The sequence below is a fragment of the Coregonus clupeaformis genome, chromosome 11 (genome assembly GCF_020615455.1).
Source record: "Coregonus clupeaformis isolate EN_2021a chromosome 11, ASM2061545v1, whole genome shotgun sequence".
Taxonomy (NCBI): domain Eukaryota; kingdom Metazoa; phylum Chordata; class Actinopteri; order Salmoniformes; family Salmonidae; genus Coregonus; species Coregonus clupeaformis.
Window position 1 is genome coordinate 3727637 of NC_059202.1, and position 23082 is coordinate 3750718.

General features: G+C 46.6%; 1 protein-coding gene across 1 annotated transcript in view; it reads left to right on the forward strand.

The window, feature by feature from the left end:
- The window catches only part of LOC121576983 (neural-cadherin-like), a 132783-nt gene that overhangs the window by 51628 nt on the left and 58073 nt on the right, over nucleotides 1-23082 (forward strand). The window contains exons 10-20 of the mRNA XM_041890635.2: nucleotides 1813-1983; nucleotides 7474-7646; nucleotides 7919-8086; nucleotides 8431-8680; nucleotides 9053-9180; nucleotides 10792-10978; nucleotides 13071-13214; nucleotides 16308-16591; nucleotides 18378-19986; nucleotides 20901-20994; nucleotides 21751-21935. Of these exons, the coding sequence (XP_041746569.2) occupies nucleotides 1813-1983; nucleotides 7474-7646; nucleotides 7919-8086; nucleotides 8431-8680; nucleotides 9053-9180; nucleotides 10792-10978; nucleotides 13071-13214; nucleotides 16308-16591; nucleotides 18378-19986; nucleotides 20901-20994; nucleotides 21751-21935 (3393 nt within the window). The remainder of the gene's footprint in view (nucleotides 1-1812; nucleotides 1984-7473; nucleotides 7647-7918; nucleotides 8087-8430; nucleotides 8681-9052; nucleotides 9181-10791; nucleotides 10979-13070; nucleotides 13215-16307; nucleotides 16592-18377; nucleotides 19987-20900; nucleotides 20995-21750; nucleotides 21936-23082) is intronic.

Here is a 23082-nt window from a genome sequence, read left to right on the forward strand (position 1 = left end):
AAGAACATTTTTAGGGGGGGGGCTCACGCCGTGGACGACGGGGCAGCAGGAGACCGGGATAGAGTGGTTCAGCGGGTTGGCAAAGGAGGCCGCCAGGTTACGGGAGTCACTGGTCACCAGGGGGAAGGAGAATGTAGAGGCACGGCGAGAGGTACTGGGGTGTGTTGCCAGTCCGGTCCGGCCCGTTTCTGATCCCCGCGTAGGGCCAGTGGTGCGTGTCGCCAGCCCGGTCCGGCCTGTTCCTGCCCCTCGCACCAAGCCAGTGGTGCGCGTCGCCAGCCCGGTCCGGCCCGTTCCTGCTTCCCGCACCAAGCCAGTGGTGCGCGTCGTCAGCCCGTTTTGGTCCGTTCCTGCTCCCCGCAACAAGCCAGTGGTGCGCTTCGTCAGCCCGGTTCGGCCCGTCCCTGCTCCCCGCACCAAGCCTGTGGTGCGCGTCGTCAGCCCGGTCCGGCCTGTTCCTGCTCCCCGCACCAAGCCAGTGGTGCGCTTCGTCAGCCCAGTTCGGCCCGTCCCTGCTCCCCGCACCAAGCCAATGGTGCGCGTCGTCAGCCCGGTCCGGCCTGTTCCTGCTCCCCGCACCAAGCCAGTGGTGCGCTTCGTCAGCCCGGTTCGGCCCGTCCCTGCTCCCCGCACCAAGCCAATGGTGCGCGTCGTCAGCCCGGTCCGGCCCATCCCTGCTCCCCGCACCAAGCCTGTGGTGCGCATTGTCAGTCCGGCACAGCCCGTGCCTGTTCCACCGGTGCCTGGTCCGGCACCGGTCAGCTGCTCCACTCCGGAGCTAGAGCAATCCGCTCCACCAGTGTTCAGTCCAGCTCCGGCCAGCAAGGCGAGACCAGACCAGGGGCGCTTTGGGGGGTTAGAGAGGGAGTGGGGGTCATGCCCGGAGCCGGATCCGCCGCCGAGGCGGAGTGCCCACAAAGATCGTATCTTTTGGAGAAATGTCCTCTGGTCTGATGAAACAAAAATATAACTGTTTGGCCATAATGACCATCGCTATGTTTGGAGGAAAAAGGGTAAGGCTTGCAAGCTGAAGAACACCATCCCAACCGTGAAGCATGGGGGTGGCAGCATCATGCTGTGGGGGTGCTTTGCTGCAGGAGGGACTGGTGCACTTCACAAAATAGATGGCATCATGAGGAAGGAAAATTATGTGGATATATTGAAGCAACATCTCAAGACATCAGTCAGGATGTTAAAGCTTGGTCGCAAATGGGTCTTCCAAATGGACAATGACCCCAAGCATACTTCCAAAGTTGTGGCAAAATGGCTTAAGGACAACAAAGTCAAGGTATTGGAGTGGCCATCACAAAGCCCTGACCTCAATCCTATAGAACATTTGTGGGCAGAACTGAAAAAGCGTGTGCGAGCAAGGAGGCCTACAAACCTGACTCAGTTACACCAGCTCTGTCAGGAGGAATGGGACAAAATTCACCCAACTTATTGTGGGAAGCTTGTGGAAGGCTACCCGAAACGTTTGACCCAAGTTAAACAATTTAAAGGCAATGCTACCAAATACTAATTGAGTGTATGTAAACTTCTGACCCACTGGGAATGTGATGAAAGAAATAAAAGCTGAAATAAATAATTCTCTCACTATTATTCTGGCATTTCAAATTCTTAAAATAAAGTGTGGATCCTAACTGACCTAAGACAGGGAATTCTTACTAGGATTAAATGTCAGGAATTGTGAAAAACTGAGTTTAAATGTATTTGGCTAAGGTTTATGTAAACTTCCGACTTCAACTGTAGTTACCTCATGAAAAACTCAGGGGCCCTAGTCATGACCTTTGGCCTCTGACCTCTGTGTGTCAGGTGTGATTGTGACGGCGCGGCGGTTCGACCGGGAGAGACAGAGAGAGTACTCCATCACGGTGACGGCTACAGACTGGGCTGAGGAGCCCCTCATAGGGATCTGCCAGCTCAACGTCCTCATCCTGGACCACAATGACAACAGCCCCAAGTTTGAGAACCTGCGCTATGAGTGTGAGTGTCGTATTATACATAATAACACGTGATAAAGTATAATACTAATACATATGATTGATGGCAGACTGACCATTCGTTATCATGCTATAGACTATTAACCAAAGCTATTAGAAAAGGTTTTATGTACTATGAGTTATGCATAGTAACTCTTTACAGTGGCTTGCGAAAGTATTCACCCCACTTGGCATTTTTCCTATTTCGTTACCTTACAACCTGGAATTTTTAGGGGGTTTGTATCATTTCATTTACACAACATGCCTACCACTTTGAAAATATGTTTTATTGTGAAACAAACAAGAAGTAAGACAAAAAAACAGAACTTGAAAGTATTCACCATTCCAAGACATTTAAATGTTTCCCCTTAAACCACTCAAGTGTTGCTTTAGCAGTATGCTTAGGGTCATTGTCCTGCTGGAAGGTGAACCTCCGTCCCAGTCTCAAATCTCTGGAAGACTGAAACAGGTTTCCCTCAAGAATTTCCCTGTATTTAGCGCCATCCATCACTCCTTCAATACTGATCAGTTTCCCAGTCCCTGCCAATGAAAAACATCACCACAGCATGATGCTTCACTGTGGGTATGGTGTTCTCGGGGTGATGAGAGTTCTTGGGTTACCGCCAGACATAGCGTTTACCTTGATGTTTGGGGAGACTCCCACATGCCTTTTGGTGAACACCAAACGTGTTTGCTTATTTTTTTCTGTAAGCAATGTTTTTTTCTGGCCACTCTTCCATAAAGCCCAACTCTGTGGCGTGTACGGCTTAAAGTGGTCGTATGGACAGATACTCCAATCTCCACTGTGGAGCTTTGCAGCTCCTTCAGGGTTATCTTTTGTGTCTTTGTTGCGCCTCTGATTAATGCCCTCCTTGCTTGGTCCGTGAGTTTTGGTGGGCGACCCTCTGTTGGCAGGTTTGTTGTGGTGCCATATTCTTTCCATTTTTTAATAATGGATTTAATTTTTTTACATTTACATTTTAGTCATTTAGCAGACGCTCTTATCCAGAGCGACTTACAGGAGCAATTAGGGTTAAGTGCCTTGCTCAAGGGCACATTTACGTCATTTAGCAGACGCTCTTATCCAGAGCGACTACAAATTGGTGCATTCACCCTATAGCCAGTGGGATAACCACTTTACAATTATTATTTTTTATTTTATTTTTATTTCTTTTATTTTTTGGGGGGTTGAAGGATTACTTTATCCTATCCCAGGTGTTCCTTAAAGAGGTGGGGTTTCAAATGTCTCCGGAAGGTGGTGAGTGACTCCGCTGTCCTGGCGTCGTGAGGGAGCTTGTTCCACCATTGGGGTGCCAGAGCAGCGAACAGTTTTGACTGGGCTGAGCGGGAACTATGCTTCCGCAGAGGAAGGGGAGCCAGCAGGCCAGAGGTGGATGAACGCAATGCCCTCGTTTGGGTGTAGGGACTGATCAGAGCCTGAAGGTACGGAGGTGCCGTTCCCCTCACTGCTCCATAGGCAAGCACCATGGTCTTGTAACGGATGCGAGCTTCAACTGGAAGCCAGTGGAGTGTGCGGAGGAGGGGGGTGACGTGAGAGAACTTGGGAAGGTTGAACACCAGACGGGCTGCGGCATTCTGGATGAGTTGTAGGGGTTTAATGGCACAGGCAGGGAGCCCAGCCAACAGCGAGTTGCAGTAATCCAGACGGGAGATGACAAGTGCCTGGATTAGGACCTGTGCCGCTTCCTGTGTAAGGCAGGGTCGTACTCTCCGAATGTTGTAGAGCATGAACCTGCAGGATCGGGTCACCGCCTTGATGTTAGCGGAGAACGACAGGGTGTTGTCCAGGGTCACGCCAAGGCTCTTCGCACTCTGGGAGGAGGACACAACGGAGTTGTCAACCGTGATGGCAAGATCATGGAACGGGCAGTCCTTCCCCGGGAGGAAGAGCAGCTCCGTCTTGCCAGGGTTCAGCTTGAGGTGGTGATCCGTCATCCATACTGATATGTCGGCCAGACATGCAGAGATGCGATTCGCCACCTGGTTATCAGAAGGGGGAAAGGAGAAGATTAGTTGTGTATCGTCAGCGTAGCAATGATAGGAGAGGCCATGTGAGGATATGACAGAGCCAAGTGACTTGGTGTATAGGGAGAAAAGGAGAGGGCCTAGAACTGAGCCCTGGGGGACACCAGTGGTGAGAGCACGTGGTGCGGAGACAGCTTCTCGCCACGCCACTTGGTAGGGAGCGACCTGTCAGGTAGGACGCAATCCAGGAGTGAGCCGCGCCGGGAGATGCCCAGCTCGGAGAGGGTGGAGAGGAGGATCTGATGGTTCACAGTATCAAAGGCAGCAGACAGGTCTAGAAGGACAAGAGCAGAGGAGAGAGAGTTAGCTTTAGCAGTGCGGAGAGCCTCCGTGACACAGAGAAGAGCAGTCTCAGTTGAATGACCAGTCCTGAAACCTGACTGGTTTGGATCAAGAAGGTCATTCTGAGAGAGATAGCAGGAGAGTTGGCTAAAGACGGCACGCTCAATAGTTTTGGAAAGAAAAGAAAGAAGGGATACTGGTCTGTAGTTGTTGACATCAGTGGGATCGAGTGTTGGTTTTTTTGAGGAGGGGTGCAACTCTCGCTCTCTTGAAGACGGAAGGGACATGGCCAGCGGTCAAGGATGAGTTGATCAGCGAGGTGAGGTAGGGGAGAAGGTCACCGGAGATGGTCTGGAGAAGAGAGGAGGGGATGGGGTCAAGCGGGCAGGTTGTTGGGCGGCCTGCAGTCACTAGTCGCAAGATTTTATCTGGAGAGAGAGGGGAGAAAGAAGTCAAAGCATAGGGTAGGGCAGTGTGAGCAGGACCAGCAGTGTCATTAGACTTAACAAACGAGGATCGGATGTCGTCAACCTTCTTTTCAAAGTGGTTGACGAAGTCATCCACAGAGAGGGAGGAGGGGGGGATTCAGCAGTGAGGAGAATGTGGCAAAGAGCTTCCTAGGGTTAGAGGCAGATGCTTGGAATTTAGAGTGGTAGAAAGTGGCCTTAGCAGCAGAAACAGATGAAGAAAATGTAGAGAGGAGGGAGTGAAAAGATGCCAGGTCGGCAGGGAGTTTAGTTTTCTTCCATTTCCGCTCAGCTGCCCGGAGCTCTGTTCTGTGAGCTCGCAATGAGTCATCAAGCCACGGAGCTGGAGGGGAGGACCGAGCCGGCCGGGAGGATAGGGGACACAGGGAGTCAAAGGATGCAGAAAGGGAGGAGAGGGAGGGTTGAGGAGGCAGAATCAGGAGATTGGAGGGAGAAGGATTGAGCAGAGGGAAGAGATGATAGGATGGAAGAGGAGAGAGTAGTGGGAGAGAGAGAGCGAAGGTTGCGGCGGCGCGTTACCATCTGTGTAGGGGCAGAGTGAGTAGTGTTGGAGGAGAGCGAGAGAGAAAAAGGATACAAAGTAGTGGTCGGAGACATGGAGGGGAGTTGCAGTGAGATTAGTAGAAGAGCAACATCTAGTAAAGATGAAGTCAAGCGTATTGCCTGCCTTGTGAGTGGGGGATGGTGAGAGGGTGAGGTCAAAAGAGAGAGAGGAGTGGAAAGAAGGAGGCAGAGAGAAATGAGTCAAATGTAGACGTAGGGAGGTTGAAATCCCCCAAAACTGTGAAGGGTGAGCCATCCTCAGGAAAGGAACTTATCAAGGCGTCAAGCTCATTGATGAACTCTCCAAGGGAACCTGGAGGGCGATAGATGACAAGGATATTAAGCTTAAATGGGCTAGTGACTGTGACAGCGTGGAATTCAAATGAGGAGATAGACAGATGGGTTAGGGGAAAAATTGAGAATGACCACTTGGGAGAGATGAGGATTCCTGTGCCACCACCCCTCTGACCAGATGCTCTCGGGGTATGCGAGAACACAAGGTCAGACGAGGAGAGAGCAGTAGGAGTAGCAGTGTTTTCAGTGGTAATCCATGTTTCCGTCAGCGCCAGGAAGTCGAGGGACTGGAGGGTAGCATAGGCTGGGATGAAGTCAGCCTTGTTGGCGGCAGAACGGCAGTTCCAGAGGCTGCCTGAGACCTGGAACTCCAGGTGTGTGGTGCGTGCAGGGACCACCAGGTTAGAGAGGCAGCAGCCACGCGGTGTGAGGCGTTTGTGTAGCCTGTGCGGAGAGGAGAGAACAGGGATAGGCAGAGGCATAGTTGACAGGCTGCAGCAGATGGCTACAATAATGCAGAGGAGATCGGAATGAAATGAACTAAACATCTGGGAAAGGAGAGAGCAGGCCTCCCTCACCAAAAAAAATATAACTCTCCCAACTTCCACCTCAGAAACTATAATTGTTTCACTGAACCATCCGAATAAAACTCTCCCAACTTCCACTTTAGAAATTAGAATTGTTGTAAACTACAGCAGACTGTTATCAGTAGCTGTAATTAAGTACAGCAGCTACCAACCACCTAACGTTAATGCCTCGGATAATGAGGTTAGAAAAACAGCTGAATGGTGGCAGCTAGCTGGCTCAATCACAGGTACTCTTAAGCATGAGATAACATTGGAAACAACTAACCACAGTTGCTAAAAGTTACCAGTAGCTACCCGCTAGCTAGCTAGCTAGCTAGCTTTGTTGGTCCAAGTAGTGGGTAAGCTAGCCTCGTGCTTCGCCGGGGTCCGCCGAATACAATACTTACCTACAATAATTACCTACAATAACCTACAATAACTACCTGAGTAAGCTACCTATAATACCAAACTACAATACCTACCTACAATCTAAATACATGGTTTAAGCTTTACTCAACACCATATAAGAAGCCAAGCTTACCTTTCATAACGCAGCAATGATTAAACGTTGGGTAGCTAGCACAAAGATATTGTATTTAGCTACTACAGTACAGCCAGCTGGTAGTGTTGGCTAGCTAGCAATGGCTGCTGTGTTGACTTTGTTTGAAAAAGCGGCGTCGCTGCGAACGAATGTAGCTGGCTAAAAGGATATTGTTTTTAGTTGCTACCGTTGCTAATAGCTACTCGCCAGCTAATCCAGGAGGTGAGTTAGCTAGCTAGCTTCGTGCTACACCCGGCACCGCGAATACAAAAAGTAACCTACAATAACTACACAACAACTACCCACAACAGCCCACGATGCCTACCTATACTACTTAATAATATACAGCCCACGATGCCTACCTATAATACCTAACTACAATCTAAATACATAGTTTAAGCCTTACTCGACAAAGCCCAAGCTATGTATAGAGCCAAACTGGCAGACTGCAATCAGTAGCCGTAATTAAGTACAGCAGCTACCAACCACCTAAGGGATGAATACTTTTGCAAGGCACTGTACTTAATTATCTGGTGAAAGTTTTCATCGTAATCCATTGTCTTTAAATGTTTTGCCATACATAAAGATGTAAACATACATAAACATATGTAAGCATGTAAACAATTGATTTGTGGTCTATTGATTCAGTCTATACTGTTCACCAAAGTTGTGACAGACCGTAACCTTGCTCCAGAGTGAGGAGCATATTGTTTGGTCTGTATTGTCTCTCACAGACTTTCTGAGAGAGGACACCATGATCGGCACCAGTTTCCTGCGTGTGGCGGCGCACGATGATGACTTTGGCACCAACGCCGTCGTCACCTACTCCATGTCCCAGGAGAAGCCTGAGTACCTGAGGGTCAACCCCGTTACCGGCTGGGTGTACGTCAACCAGCCCATATCACAGGTCTGTCACATAACCAGTCAGTCAATCAGCCCATCTCACAGGTCAGTCAATAAGTCAGTTAACCAGCCAGTCAACCAGCCCATATCTCAGGTCAATTAACCAGACAGTCAACCAGCCAGTCAACCAGCCCATATCACAGGTCAGTTAACCAGCCAGTCAACCAGACTCTTGTTCAATCACAGTAGAAATCATGAGTGCAGGGTGATAGAGCTGTATAAAATACAGTGTCATAAACTAACTGAACCATACCCTCGCTATTGTTTTGACATCAGAGGTCCTACATCACACGGGAAATAGTTGCTACGGACGGGGGGAACCGCAGCACATCTGTGGAGCTGTCTGTCACCATTACCAACGTGAAGAACCAGCCCCCGCAGTGGGAAAAGGACAGCTACAGCGTGGTCATCCCAGAGAACACAGCCAGGGACACCCCCATCGTGGTGCGTGGAACAGTCCGGGTACCAGCCTGGGTGGCATGGGAAGCCTATCCCATTATGGCCTTTGGGGGTGTCTTGGTTTTATTTATTTTGTTTGCTGGCTGCATACACGTTAGTCAATTTGTTGGAACAATTTTGATGAATTGTTAAGTTAATTACATTTTCGGTTGCAGCCTCGGATTTAGTCAAGGAGCGCTAATTGACTTGACTAACCTGCTGTAATTTGCAATTTAATTGACTTAGCATGCTCAACAACTGAATAAACGTAATATTATACAGAAAATCCCATTGAATGTTTTTGTCGTAATTCCCTCGCAAAAACATTGTTTGCTCTCTGTTTACGTCAGACGATCAAAGCGACCTCGTTGCTAGGCGACCCCAGGTTGACTTATAACCTGGAGGAGGGCGTGGTCCCGGAGACTAATATGCCTGTGCGCTTCTACCTGTCGCCCAACCGCGAGGACAGCTCTGCCTCCATCCTTGTGTCGGAGCCGCTGGACTATGAGACCACACCCAGTTTTTCCCTGAGGGTGCGGGCACAGAACGTGGCGGCTGTACCACTGGCTGCATTCACCACCATCTATGTCAACGTCACAGGTAGGTCTCAGCTCAGACACCCTGCAAACACCCCATCACGAGGGGCAAATCCTAACTTCCATTTACGTCAAATGTTTCACTTAGTCTTGCATGGATGTCAGTGGGAAACTTATTGAACATTTGACTTAAGAGGAAGTTAGAGCCACCCCTGGGTGAACTGTAAACATTCGCTATTGTCTTCAATGGACATTGAACCATGACTTATATATTTTTTACATAGTATTCTTTGAAAGTTGTAATTTTATACACCCATTAGCACAAAGTCAGTGAAAAACCTCCATACTGAACCTTTTTTAACTTGAAATAGACCGTTTTGATTACAGGTGCATAAATACATTTTCAAATAATGATTTCTCATATGTTGGCCCTCAGACGTGAACGACAATGTTCCCTTCTTCACCTCCTCCATCTATGAGGCATCAGTGACTGAGGGAGCCAAGGTGGGGACCATGGTCCTCCAGGTGTCTGCTCACGACAAGGACCTGGGTCTCAACGGACAGGTTAGTGGCCCATCCACAACATCTAACATAACACAACACAACAGAATATCCATTGACCCATCCATAATTTAGCATCACATAGTTCTTCTGCTTGTGGCGCTTTGACCACACAACTGTGAAGGTGTACTTACAGTATACAGTGAGGGAAAAAAGTATTTGATCCCCTGCTGATTTTGTACGTTTGCCCACTGACAAAGAAATGATCAGTCTATCATTTTAATGGTAGGTTTATTTGAACAATGAGAGACAGAATAACAACTAAAAAATCCAGAAAAACCCATGTCAAAAATGTTATAAATTGATTTGCATTTTAATGAGGGAAATAAGTATTTGACCCCTCTGCAAAAAATGACATAGTACTTGGTGGCAAAACCCTTGTTGGCAATCACAGAGGTCAGACATTTCTTGTAGTTGGCCACCAGGTTTGCACACATCTCAGAAGGGATTTTGTTCCACTCCTCTTTGCAGATCTTCTCCAAGTCATTAAGGTCTTGAGGCTGACGTTTGGCAACTCAAACCTTCAGCTCCCTCCACAGATTTTAAATGGGATTAAGGTCTGGAGACTGGCTAGGCCACTCCAGGACCCTAATGTGCTTCTTCTTGAGCCACTTCTTTGTTGCCTTGGTGGTGTGTTTTGGGTCATTGTCATGCTGGAATACCCATCCACTACCAATTTTCAATGCCCTGGCTGAGGGAAGGAGGTTCTCACCCAAGATTTGACGGTACATGGCCCCGTCCATCGTCCCTTTGATGCAGTGAAGTTGTCCTGTCCCCTTAGCAGAAAAACACCCCCAAAGCATAATGTTTCCACCTCCATGTTTGACGGTGGGGATGGTGTTCTTGGGGTCAAAGGCAGCATTCCTCCTCCTCCAAACACGGTGAGTTGAGTTGATGCCAAAGAGCTCCATTATGGTCTCATCTGACCACAACACTTTCACCCAGTTCTCCTCTGAATCATTCAGATGTTCATTGGCAAACTTCAGACAGGCATGTATATGTGCTTTCTTGAGCAGTGGGACCTTGTGGGCGCTGCAGGATTTCAGTCCTTCACGGCGTAGTGTGTTACCAATTGTTTTCTTGGTGACTATGGTCCCAGCTGCCTTGAGATCATTGACAAGATCCTCAAGTGTAGTTCTGGGCTGATTCCTCACTGTTCTCATGATCATTGCAACTCCACGAGGTGAGATCTTGCATGGAGCCCCAGGCCGAGGGAGATTGACAGTTCTTTTGTGTTTCTTCCATTTGCAAATAATCGCACCAATTGTTGTCACCTTCTCACTAAGCTGCTTGGCGATGGTCTTGTAGCCCATTCCAGCCTTTTTTCCCTCACTGTATGAGGATAGTGTTGCAGTGACTTGAGTCTCTATGAACAGTCCTGTGACTCATACATAGAACAATTACTCCCTGATTACTACAGCACGGTTTATCGTTGGTGTTTCCATCGGTTGCAGTGACCACATGGATGTGATAGAATGATTCTGTATGGCATCCATATTAGGAAGTTGTCAAATTTATGTAATGTGTTGACTTCCTAATATGGATGCCATATAGAAGTCAGAAATCTTCTAATATGGATACCGTAATGAACTGTACTCTGTCCCTGTCCTATAGATCACCTACTCCCTCCTGAGTGACAGTAGTGGGGACCACCGTCTGTTTCGTGTGGATCCAGAGCTGGGCTCCATCTATACAGAAGCTGTGTTTGACCGCGAGGCGCAGGGATCGTACCTACTGGAGGTGCAGTCTGAAGACGGCATGGAGTCAGCAAGGCCTGGGAGGAACAAACAGCCCAACTTTGGTGAGGGCTGGGTTGTATTTATTAGGGCACAACATAGCAAAACGTATTTTTTTCGATTTGCAGTGATGTTCGGTATCTCCTGATTTGACTACTGCAGTCATGTAAAAACAAAAAAGGCAGGGGCTGCGGAGCCTACTTTTCCCGGACCTGAAGCTTATGCGCATGTGTTTCTTTACTACATTTGTGTGGTCTCCTTCCCTTCACATTTCTCACTGTCAGTCTTGAATTATTATTATTCATAATTATTATAATATAATGTTCATGAAGCATCTGCATACCAACCATTGTATCTCAATCAGTTTCATGGGAAAATGTATATAGATATTCTTAAGTTATACAGTGTTGTTTCGAAGTAGCCTACAGCGTTGTTTTAAATTGTGTACAGTGAGCGAATTTTAGAGCAGATGGTGTTAACAAACTAGCATAGCCTACCTGTGTATTTTGCCTAGTGGCCTGCCTGTGTATTTTGCCTAGTGGCCTACCTGTGTATTTTGCCTAGTGGCCTACCTGTGTATTTTGCCTGTTGAGTTTTGTCCACATGAGAAATGTGGTGGTGTTTTTGTCGTACAGTAATGTTATACTATGCTATTATATTTGGTTCTGTTATGTAGAATACTATCATTATGTGATTGTGCAGACATTGATTCAGCTTTGATCTAACTTTATTAAACCAGCACCATTCACCAGAGTAGCCTGTTTTTTACAAATAAAGTAGAGCATGAACACATGCGCAGAAGCTTCGGGATCTTTAGTCCGGAGAAAAAAAGGTCAGAGAAAAGTTGGGTCCGCAGCCAAAGAATACAAAGTGAAGTACTGTAATGTATATAGCTAGGGCTTTTCATAAACCCAATGTGCTCGGCTGAAACAAAGTACAAAATGAATTCCTGCACATTGTTTTACATAGACAAGAATTGCCTATTGCATTCTATTAATTTGCCTCCTGCGAGGGCATATGAAAAGATCATCTTTGATTTGATTTCTTCTAATAGCGTAACCGGACAGCCTCTCTTCCCTGTAGAAAAACATTCTGAGGGTTGTGGTACATAATTTTACAAAAACATCTAATTTAGCAGTTTACTGTTCAGAAATCTGCATTTCTGTTTGGCTTGGTCCTTCATGATGACAGAATGAACTCTGTTTCGGTATCGCAGGTGATGTAATAGGAAGCTTTGCGTTACGAATTAGGGTTTTTTAACAAATGTTTGTGGATAAGGTAATAGTGGTAAGGGTGATGGTTTTGAACAGCAAAGCCTCCTCTCCGGGGGATGTGAGGGGGCTGCTTAGCATTTCCAATGAGCCTTAGCGCTGTGTTGGCGTTGTCTTCTGCCACATATCTGCACCAGCAGAAGTGCTCATCTCCTTAGCAAATACTACCTGTCTGTCGGGAGAGGGAGAGGGATGAAAAAGAAAGAGAGAGAGAGAGCGAGAGAGAGAGAGGGGGGGGGGGGTAGAGGGGGATAGGGCCAGGAAGAGAGGGAGAGGGAGGGAGGAAGGGAGAGCGTGCAGAGAAATGCAGAGAGAAGTGGTGAAAATAGACGCACATTTGTATACATGGCCATGTTGCATGTCCTTCTAAACATACCACTTACGACAAACATGTCACCAACATTTTTTGAAAAATATAATTATATTTGAGTAAAAAAATTAAGATGTGAAAAAGGACCCAGACAGACAGAGACGTAAACACTTGTCGACTGATACATATTTTATCATCCCAGAGGAGAGGTGGATAGGTTCTTCTTCTGTTTGTTTTTTTAGAAAAGTCTGTTTGTTTGCTGCCAAAATGTAACCCAGCTAAAACAGTGAACCGTCTACCATGGTTCAATAATTTCAGTAATTCCAAACACCTAATCGAGAATTACATTATTTCTGATTTTTTTGTCAAGTGAGGCACATTACATTGGGTTAAGTGCTTCTCTCCCCTTCAAAAGTGTTGTTGGCTCACACTGTGACTGCCAACATCCTCTGATGTAAAGAGGGATTGGATGGAATGAGAAGTGTTAGGATGAGAGGAGAGTGAGAGAGGAGGATGACATACCGAGTTGTTGCTCCATGGCGTTTAATCTCCTTCCTCTTGTTGTTCTTCTTGCAGACACAGCATATGTGCGGGTTTTCATCAGCGACGTGAACGATAACAAACCTGTCTTTGCTCAGCGTCTCTATGAAGTCGGCGTTGACGAGGACGCAGATGTCGGCCTGGCTGTTGTCACCGTCAGTGCTAATGACGAAGATGAAGGTATGGAAGGAAAGATGAGATGGCAGGGGAAGAAAGAGAGAGAATAAAACCAGTGATGACACATTTCTCTTTTTCTCGGGAGTGCAGGTTATGGCACTAGGGCAGTGAGGAAGGTAACCTGGCACAGGTTCAACATTTCATGAGGACTTTTGAAACCTGAGGGGAAAAGTCTGTTTTTCACATTTTGTGCCTGGCCAAAACTGTCCTTGGGCAGGGGTGACTGTCAATCAAATATTGAAATTTTCCCGAACCCCAGACTCTAGTAAATTGTCTAGTTTCTGAGAGGGCAGTGAAGGGTTACAAATGTTCAAAAATGACTCACCACAAGTGCCACATCTCCACATCTGGATTCAGTTCTGATTAAATCATGCTGAGACGAGATGAGCTGAGCCACCCTGTGCTACATTAGGACGCAGCAATTTAATCGTCAAGTAATGCAACACCACATATGTTCTAAAAAGAAAGACACACTCCTACACAGTAGGTGGGTGGGATTTGGTGTGATAAACCAGCTCATCCCCTGTACAGCAGCAACACTCTGCGGAATATCCCTTTATCGGCCATGTTTTGGGTTGTTAATCAAGTATTTATCGCAAGTGGGGGTCGGTGCGGCTTAGCTTGTAGGGTATGTAGCGCTAGCCTCAACCAAGCCATGATGAACGACCAGAAAGCACCAGCCCCCAACATTTGAAGTTAGCAGTTCTGCTCGGGAGGCTAAACCCAATCTGTCTTGTTTAAAAAATCCACACGGACTCGACTGCAGTATAAGCTTATCGGAGAGCCCAGAGGGAGCGCTTTGTCTGTTGATTTGTGTTAATAGCAGAGATTAGACTAGCATTTACATTGGGCTTTAACACAACAGACTGATTGAAAGGGGAGCCATGAAACATCCAGGGGATTAATTTATCTGGCTAACGTTAACCCACTGTATGGCGTCCATGGAGACACACTGGTGAAGTTCAGATATCTACTTCCTCATTGGTCCATTTCTCAAACCCTCAAGGTAACATAGGCAGGGGTTCAATTTGGCAGGTGTATCTTACACAGGAATGGAGTCCTACCACCTGTTGACATACAGCACAGTCTGTTTCTGCTCTAGCCAACATGTCATTGTCTTGTTAAAAAAGGTACCAATAACATAAACTTGTTGAATGCAGGAACAGTCTGGCACATACAGTGAGGGAAAAAAGTATTTGATCCCCTGCTGATTTTGTACGTTTGCCCACTGACAAAGAAATGATCAGTCTATAATTTTAATGGTAGGTTTATTTGAACAGTGAGAGACAGAATAACAAGAAAAAAATCCAGAAAAACGCATGTCAACAATGTTATACATTGATTTGCATTTTAATGAGGGAAATAAGTATTTGACCCCCTCTCAATCAGAAAGATTTCTGGCTCCCAGGTGTCTTTTATACAGGTAACGAGCTGAGATTAGGAGCACACACTTAAAGGGAGTGCTCCTAATCTCAGCTTGTTACCTGTATAAAAGACACCTGTCCACAGAAGCAAGCAATCAATCAGATTCCAAACTCTCCACCATGGCCAAGACCAAAGAGCTCTCCAAGGATGTCAGGGACAAGATTGTAGACCTACACAAGGCTGGAATGGGCTACAAGACCATCGCCAAGCAGCTTGGTGAGAAGGTGACAACAGTTGGTGCGATTATTCGCAAATGGAAGAAACACAAAAGCACTGTCAATCTCCCTCGGCCTGGGGCTCCATGCAAGATCTCACCTCGTGGAGTTGCAATGATCATGAGAACGGTGAGGAATCAGCCCAGAACTACACGGGATAATCTTGCCAATGATCTCAAGGCAGCTGGGACCATAGTCACCAAGAAAACAATTGGTAACACACTACGCCGTGAAGGACTGAAATCCTGCAGCGCCCGCAAGGTCCCCCTGCTCAAGAAAGCACATATACAGGGCCGTTTGAAGTTTGCCAATGAACATCTGAATGATTCAGAGGAGAACTGGGTGAAAGTGTTGTGGTCAGATGAGACCAAAATTGAGCTCTTTGGCATCAACTCAACTCGCCGTGTTTGGAGGAGGAGGAATGCTGCCTATGACCCCAAGAACACCATCCCCACCTTCAAACATGGAGGTGGAAACATTATGCTTTGGGGGTGTTTTTCTGCTAAGGGGACAGGACAACTTCACCGCATCAAAGGGACGATGGACGGGGCCATGTACCATCAAATCTTGGTTGAGAACCTCCTTCCCTCAGCCAGGGCATTGAAAATGGGTTGTGGATGGGTATTCCAGCATGACAATGACCCAAAACACACGGCCAAGGCAACAAAGGAGTGGCTCAAAAAGAAGCACATTAAGGTCCTGGAGTGGCCTAGCCAGTCTCCAGACCTTAATCCCATAGAAAATCTGTGGAGGGAGCTGAATGTTCGAGTTGCCAAACGTCAGCCTCGGAAACTTAATGACTTGGAGAAGATCTGCAAAGAGGAGTGGAACAAAATCCCTCCTGAGATGTGTGCAAACCTGGTGGCCAACTACAAGAAACGTCTGACCTCTGTGATTGCCAACAAGGGTTTTGCCACCAAGTACTAAGTCATGTTTTGCAGAGGGGTCAAATACTTATTTCCCTCATTAAAATGCAAATCAATTCATAACATTTTTGACATGCGTTTTTTTGGATTTTTTAGTTGTTATTCTGTCTCTCACTGTTCAAATAAACCTACCATTAAAATTATAGACTGATCATGTCTTTGTCAGTGGGCAAACGTACAAAATCAGCAGGGAATCAAATACTTTTTTCCCTCACTGTATGCTAGCTAACATAATATACACTGAGGTATGTCCAAAAAAGGCCCTGCATTAGACTAGTGTCCTGTCCAGGGGGTGTACTTGTACAGTACATCAAGCTGCCTCACGCTACAGAAACAGGAGATAGGCTCTTGCCAAGGCTCGTGCAAGGTTACTTACTTACTTTTGTCCAAAATGGCAGCCTATTTCCTATATAGTGCACTTTAGAGTATTATGTAGGGAATAGGGTGCAATTTCAGACTTGCCCTAATTCTAAGAACAGCATCCAGAACTCCACCTTCCAGAATGCCAATTTCTTCTGGTCCCTCCACAGGTGCCAACGCCAAGCTGCGCTATCAGATCACATCAGGCAACACTGGGGGGGTGTTTGACATGGAGCCTGAAGTAGGAACCATCTTCATCGCCCAGACTCTGGACTACGAGCTGCAGAAGAGGTACAAGCTGCTGGTGCTGGCATCGGACGGGAAGTGGGAGGACTACGCCGCTGTGGTGGTCAACGTGGTCAACAAGAACGACGAGGCACCAGTCTTCTCTATGAACGAGTACTATGGCTCAGTGACAGAGGAGCTGGATGGCTCGCCGGTCTTTGTGCTTCAGGTGTGTGTCTCAGAGTTCTTTCTCTAACCAGGGTGCCAGTCTGTTTCAGCTTGAGCAGTCAGGTACCGAGGCTCACACAACCATGTGAAATGTATGCTTCTGTATTTCATACTGTACATGTGCTAGCTGTAGCTGATCACTACAATAGCTGTCACTCTACAAGTTATTTCTGTCTCTAGCCTGAGTGCCTGTCTGTTTCTGCTTGAGTCAAGACAGTAGCTGTGTTCGAATACCCATACTAACATACTGTATACTACATACTTAATGAGTATATACTACATACTATATACTATTAGTTCATTTTAGTATACTGTAAATGAACGGTATCCTTTCAGTTGAGCGTACTAGCACTTTGCCTGTCTACCGGAAGTTGATGCTGTTGCTATGTAACCTCTTGCTAGCTTGTTAGCATAACAAATTACTAGTTAGACATTTTACGACTTCGGGTGTGTTCGTAAATTCAATCTGGAGTGCCAGAGAGCACTCAGAGTGTGCTCAGGGTGTTCGTAAATTCAGAGCGTTGTCTGATTGTCCGTTCGTAAATTCAAAGCGTACACTGGACGCTCTGGCCGTGGAGTAGGGTTGATCTGAGCGTTCTGACCTCACAACGGCAGTCAAGCACCCAAGCTAACTGGCTAAAGTTGACTAGCTTGCTAGCTACATCCAGACACAAATGAGAGAACACCTCACTCTGACCATTTTACTCGCCCAAGCAGAGCTGGTTAGGCTGTTTTCATGTTATCCAGAGCGTTGGTGACTAACTGTGCTGCTGGCAACAATTTCATTACGTTTTTTTGCCAATGTTTACTGACACCGGCCATATTCAACGGGTGTTGAGCGTTCGTAAATTATTCTGCGCTCTGGCACACTACGACGAGAGTGCTCTGAAATAGGAGTAGATTGCCAGATCGAATTTACGAACGCACCCGAATTAACAATGTCCATTGAGAACGCACAATAACTATTCCATTTAGCTAAGCTAAGAATGATGTGAATAATCAAGTCAATAAACGTTGGGTAGTTAGATAGCATATAGTTAATATACTGGCAAGTTTGATGTATTAGTAGTCAACTAACGTTAGGTAGCTAGCTAACATACCAGTACATACTGCCATAATGATATGCTATGCGGTTCATAAGGATAGGATAATAACAAATTGTCAGCCAACATCACGTGTAACTTATTTGAAAAGTCACGACTTCATTACATTGCTCAACATTTTCTTAACATTTGTCATAATTAGTTAAAGCAATGAATTTGTATCCGCTCTTGTCGGACTTCAGCTGCATATTTTCCGCCATTTTCTTCAAATCTGAAAACGTTGTGAAGCCACGCCCATTTTCGGAAGAATCGGGCCCTAAAAGCACGGAAATAGTGTCCACTGCTTGTATACATCGTGTTTTGGCGAATGTAGTACGACATCCGGGAACTTTTGGCATACTAACTATATCCAAATTATGACGAATAAGCATACTACATTCTCAATTTACATCACAAATAGTATGGTTAGTGCGGCTAGTATGAGTATTCGAACACAGCTATTGTTTTGTTGTTTGACAAGGCAGGGGTTCATTTTGAATGCACAAACAGTCAGGTACCCAGGATAATCTTTATCAAGCATAAATATCAAATCCATGCTTCTGTATGTTATGCATGTACATAACTAGTCTACTTTCTACTACATAACCAATGGCTGAGAAGATAGATTGATGGGATTTATGCTTATAAAGACAGCCACACACACACACAGACACAGATGTTGATGAGTTGTTTGTGTCTTTCCAGGTGACAGCCACAGACCCAGACAAGGATGCCGACCAGGTCGCCGTGCGCTACTCTCTTCATGGTCAGGGATCGGATTCTAAGTTTGTGATCGACGAGATCACAGGGAAAATGTACGCCCAGAAGACACTGGACCGCGAGGAGCGGGCAGTGTGGCGCTTTGTGGTCCTGGCCACAGACGAGGAAGGGGAGGGGCTCACCGGCTTCACTGATGTCATCATCAACGTGTGGGACATCAATGACAACGCGCCTTCCTTCGCCTGTGTGCCCGACGGCTGCCACGGCAACGTGGCCGAGAACTCGCCCCCAGGTACCTTCGTCATGGAGATGACGGCGACGGACCTTGACGACACAGCGGTGGGTCAGAACGCCATTCTCACCTACCGTATCATCAAGAACACGCGTGACGCGGACGCCGCCGACTTCTTCACCATTGACGCCAGTACAGGCACTATCTCAGTGGCGACTGCTGGGCTGGACAGGGAGATGGCAGAGCGGCACCAACTGGTGGTTGAAGCCAAGGATGGAGGGGGTATAATGGGCACGGCTACCGCCACTATCATTATCATGGACCTGAACGACCATACCCCCCGGTTCAAAGACGAGTGGTGCGGGGCTCGTGTGTTTGAGAGCAGCCCTCCAGACTCAACCGTCCTGGAGCTGGACGCTGTGGACTCAGACTCAGGGCCTCACGGCCTGCTGGGCTTCAGTGTGGTGGCAGGGGACCAGGGGGAGAGGTTCTACATGGTGAGCCACAAAGCAGAGCAGTCTGGAACTCTGAGGCTGAGGAAGAGGCTGGATTACGAGAGGCCCGGTGAGCAGCTCTTCAACCTCACCATTCGTGTGGAAGACTCCGACTTCTCCAGCCTCATCCACTGCATCATCCAGGTGGTGGATGAGAATGACCACGTCCCAGTGTTCGCCCACACCTCCTATCCCCTCGCCCCTCTTCCAGAGGATGTTGCCGTGGGAACCAGCATCACCCAGGTGATGGCCAGCGACTTAGACTCTGACCTGAATGGGGAAATAATCTACAGCATCTCCCCAGAGTCAGACCCATACGGTCATTTCACAGTGGACAGCAACGGTGTCTTGACCGTGACCCGCCCACTGGACAGAGAAACCGTGGCCGAGTACCAGCTGGTTGTCCTAGCGACAGACCGAGGTAGTCCAGCATTGACGGGTAGTGCCACAGTCCAGCTGAGCCTGCTAGATGTGAATGACAATGGGCCAGAGCTGGAGGTGGCCTACAACCCTGTCCTCTGGGAGAACAGCCCTGCTCCACAGGTGGTGTGGCTCAACCAGACCTCCACCCTGCTCCATGTTATCGACAGGGACTCCCCCGAGAACGGGCCTCCCTTCTCCCTCTCCCTCCCTCGCCTCTACGCCCCTGACTTCCACCTGCAAGACCATGGCAACGGCACGGCAACGCTCACGGTGCTACACCGCTTCGACCGCGAGCGACAGAGGGAGTTCCTCCTGCCCATGGTCTTGACGGACAGCGGTCGTCCGCCAATGACAGTCACCAACACACTCACCATCACCGTGGGCGACCAGAACGACAACGCCCACCAGGAGGGAGAGAAGGAGATTTATGTCCACAGCCGGAGGGGTGAGTCCCTCACTTTAAGACAACTGTCAGACAACTTTTAGTCAACTTTTGGTATTCATGAAGAGTAGGAGTGTCTATGAGTAGTGCTGATTTAGGATCAGGTTTTTATTCCCCCTTTTATTCATTGTGATTTAAAAGGCAAAACTGATCCTATATCAGCAATCCAACTCTGAGATGCTTTGTAAATATGGGCCCAGGATTCTACCCAAGTTATCACAGCAGGGAGGATGCGGACAAAGAGTTGACTAAATAATTAAATGTTCTTTCTGTCTTTATGTGTACCTATTCTGTGTTGTCTGAATGCGTAATTGAAACACCTGCGGCTAATATTACAATTTATTTTCAGCATTTCATGATTCTTCATTGCAAATCCTTCCTTCAGGTTTAAGAACATTCTACCCCCCACACACTCTCCACTCTACTAATTGTATCTGGCCCTAATATTGACCTGAACATTACGAGGTCTGTGGTGTTCCTCAGGGGGGATTGTTAAGCCCATTAATATTCTGATCATGGACCTGGCTGTTTTAGTTTAGTTCAGTAATTGTGTGAAACACTGCAGCAACATGACACATACATTCATACAGGCTCCCATTGTTTACCCAGCTGCAGTACGCTGGCGCTGAGGCTCGATAATAACATAATCCCTACTGAGATAGCCCTGACTTCCTTAAGCCCTCAGCGCTCCTCACATCTCAAGTACTGGGAGTCTATTCAGCCCAGACAGTGGGACTTCACACTCATGAACAGAATAGGTGGAACAGAAACCGCAGAATCACAGAACAGCAAATAAGAAAAGGGCTAAAGATAAGCGACATGGAGGGAGAGAAGGAGATTTATGTCCACAGCCTATCACGTTGGTTTGGAAACCGTTGTTTTCAGACAAAATCAATGTATTTGTGTGCGTTGTACAGGAAGGATGCAGACTACTTCGCTGGGCAAGGTCTATGCCCCTGATCCTGATGATTGGGACAACAAGACCTACACCTTAGACGCAAGTGGAATGAAGTAGGTGTTATGTTTGTCTATAATGAGAGTGAGTCATAAGTAAGAACACAACATGTTATAGGAGCTCTCTATGTACAGAACAGTTAATCAGTTAAACAGTTAATATATGAGGGATACAAATAGAGATGGAAGGGATGGAGGATATCATGTAAAATCAACGTTACACCATTTCATACTTGGCCAACAAGTGCTTATTCAACATGTACATCTGATCTGATGGCCTCGACCCCTAAATAACATTTCCCATGTGTTACATGATGAAGAAATGTCAGGGGAGGAATAGAATCACTGTAATCAACAGTGATTGCTACTATGCTAAGCATTGCAATCATATTCAGAGCAATCAGAGGATGCATTTGTATCCTACTAACTGGTGGAATTGTGGGGGGAAAAGGATCAAGAATGTTTTCTCCACGATTGTTTGCATTTTAGCATCTAACACAGTCAGGGAGCAAAAGAAAAATCCCAATTGCATAATTTACACATTCCTGTTTTATTAATATAGCTTACATTTTACATTTTACATTTTTGTAATTTAGCAGACGCTCTTATCCAGAGCGACTTACAGTTAGTGAGTGCATACATTTTCATACTGGCCCCCCTTGGGAAACGAACCCACAACTACCCAAGGAGGGACTACTTGGCCTTGTCCAATAATATACACTCATTTCCATTTTTTTATGTTTTCCATTGCATGCCCTAATGAATACTACCCAGTCATTCAAGTTTTCCACAACATCTTTGTCCCACCAACAGGTATTTCACCTTAGACAAGAGTACAGGTCACCTGGCCATCAGACAGAATACCCTAGTGGGCAGCTACTATCTCAGAGTGGGCGTGTCTGATGGGGTGTGGCCGGACGTGGTGTCGGGGGTCACAGTTCACGTGCTGGAGCTGGAGGACAAGGCAATCCATTTGTCAGCCTCCCTGCGTCTCACAGGTAGGCTACAGCAGCGTGACAGTGTCGTTCTAATCTACTCTACAGTCTATGATAGGGCCTTGTGTTTTGGTTAATCATGTCATGTTTTGGTTTAACCTTTCTTAAAGCTTTTTCATCAAACTGTTCCCTTTTCTTTTTATGTCATATGGTCCTCAGACAATTTCTTTCATTTTTGGTGTAATTCTAATTTCTGGAAAAGGCTTAAAATAATGGTTAAAATTCAGATCATGTGACATGATTAACCAAAACACAAGGCTCTCATGATAAGGGCTGTGTCTGAAAAGATTACTAGCTGTCAAATCCTTGTTTCCTCTGTCCTTATTGTTTACTCAATTCCTCTCAAAGCTCATTGGAGGAGAGGACTCAAGTTCTCCCTCTCGACCTCCTCATCCAATGAGCTTGGAGAGGAATTCAGCAAACAAGAACAGAAGAAGTAGGAATTTGACAGCTAGTCAGGTTTTCAGACAGAGCCTATGGCCACTAGTTTTTTTAAAGACTACAGTAAGTGACTTGACAGGAGAAACTTTGGGCCAAAAGTTTCTCCCGTCAGTCCACGTGATTAGTAAAAGCTTCAGGCCCTAGTCAAGTCATGACCCACTCATAGTTCAGCAACTACATTGTTTCTACTGCTGCTGCTGTTACTCCACAGCAGGGATGCTCTATAGGAGAAGATTATCTAACAAAGCTTATGTTGATACGAGCTCTGAGTCTGAACGTGTCGACGTGAGTTACTTTTTCCATTTGTTTTCCTTTCTCTCGCTCTCTATCACTCAACTTTCCACCCACACCAAGCATCTGTTTATTTGTTTTCTTTCGCTCCATTGTTGGAGAGATATAGAGTGTAGCTTTCAATAAATGTGTTTGGTTTGAGAAAGACAATAACTGCCAAGTTATTGTCATTATGATTGAATAAACTCAGACATTAAGTGGATGATTATGAGGTTGTCAAATTAATTAAGGGGGAATCAGTGTCTGCTCTCTGAATTGAAATAGGAGATAGAATAATAATGGTAAATAAAATAGTTTCACCTCGTGGGTGAGTGAATCGACGTGAGGTCAGTGTATATCAATCGAGAGGAATGTTGGTATTCAGAATGCACTGTATGTTTGCTAATAGAACCAAGACTGAGAATACTTTGATCAACTC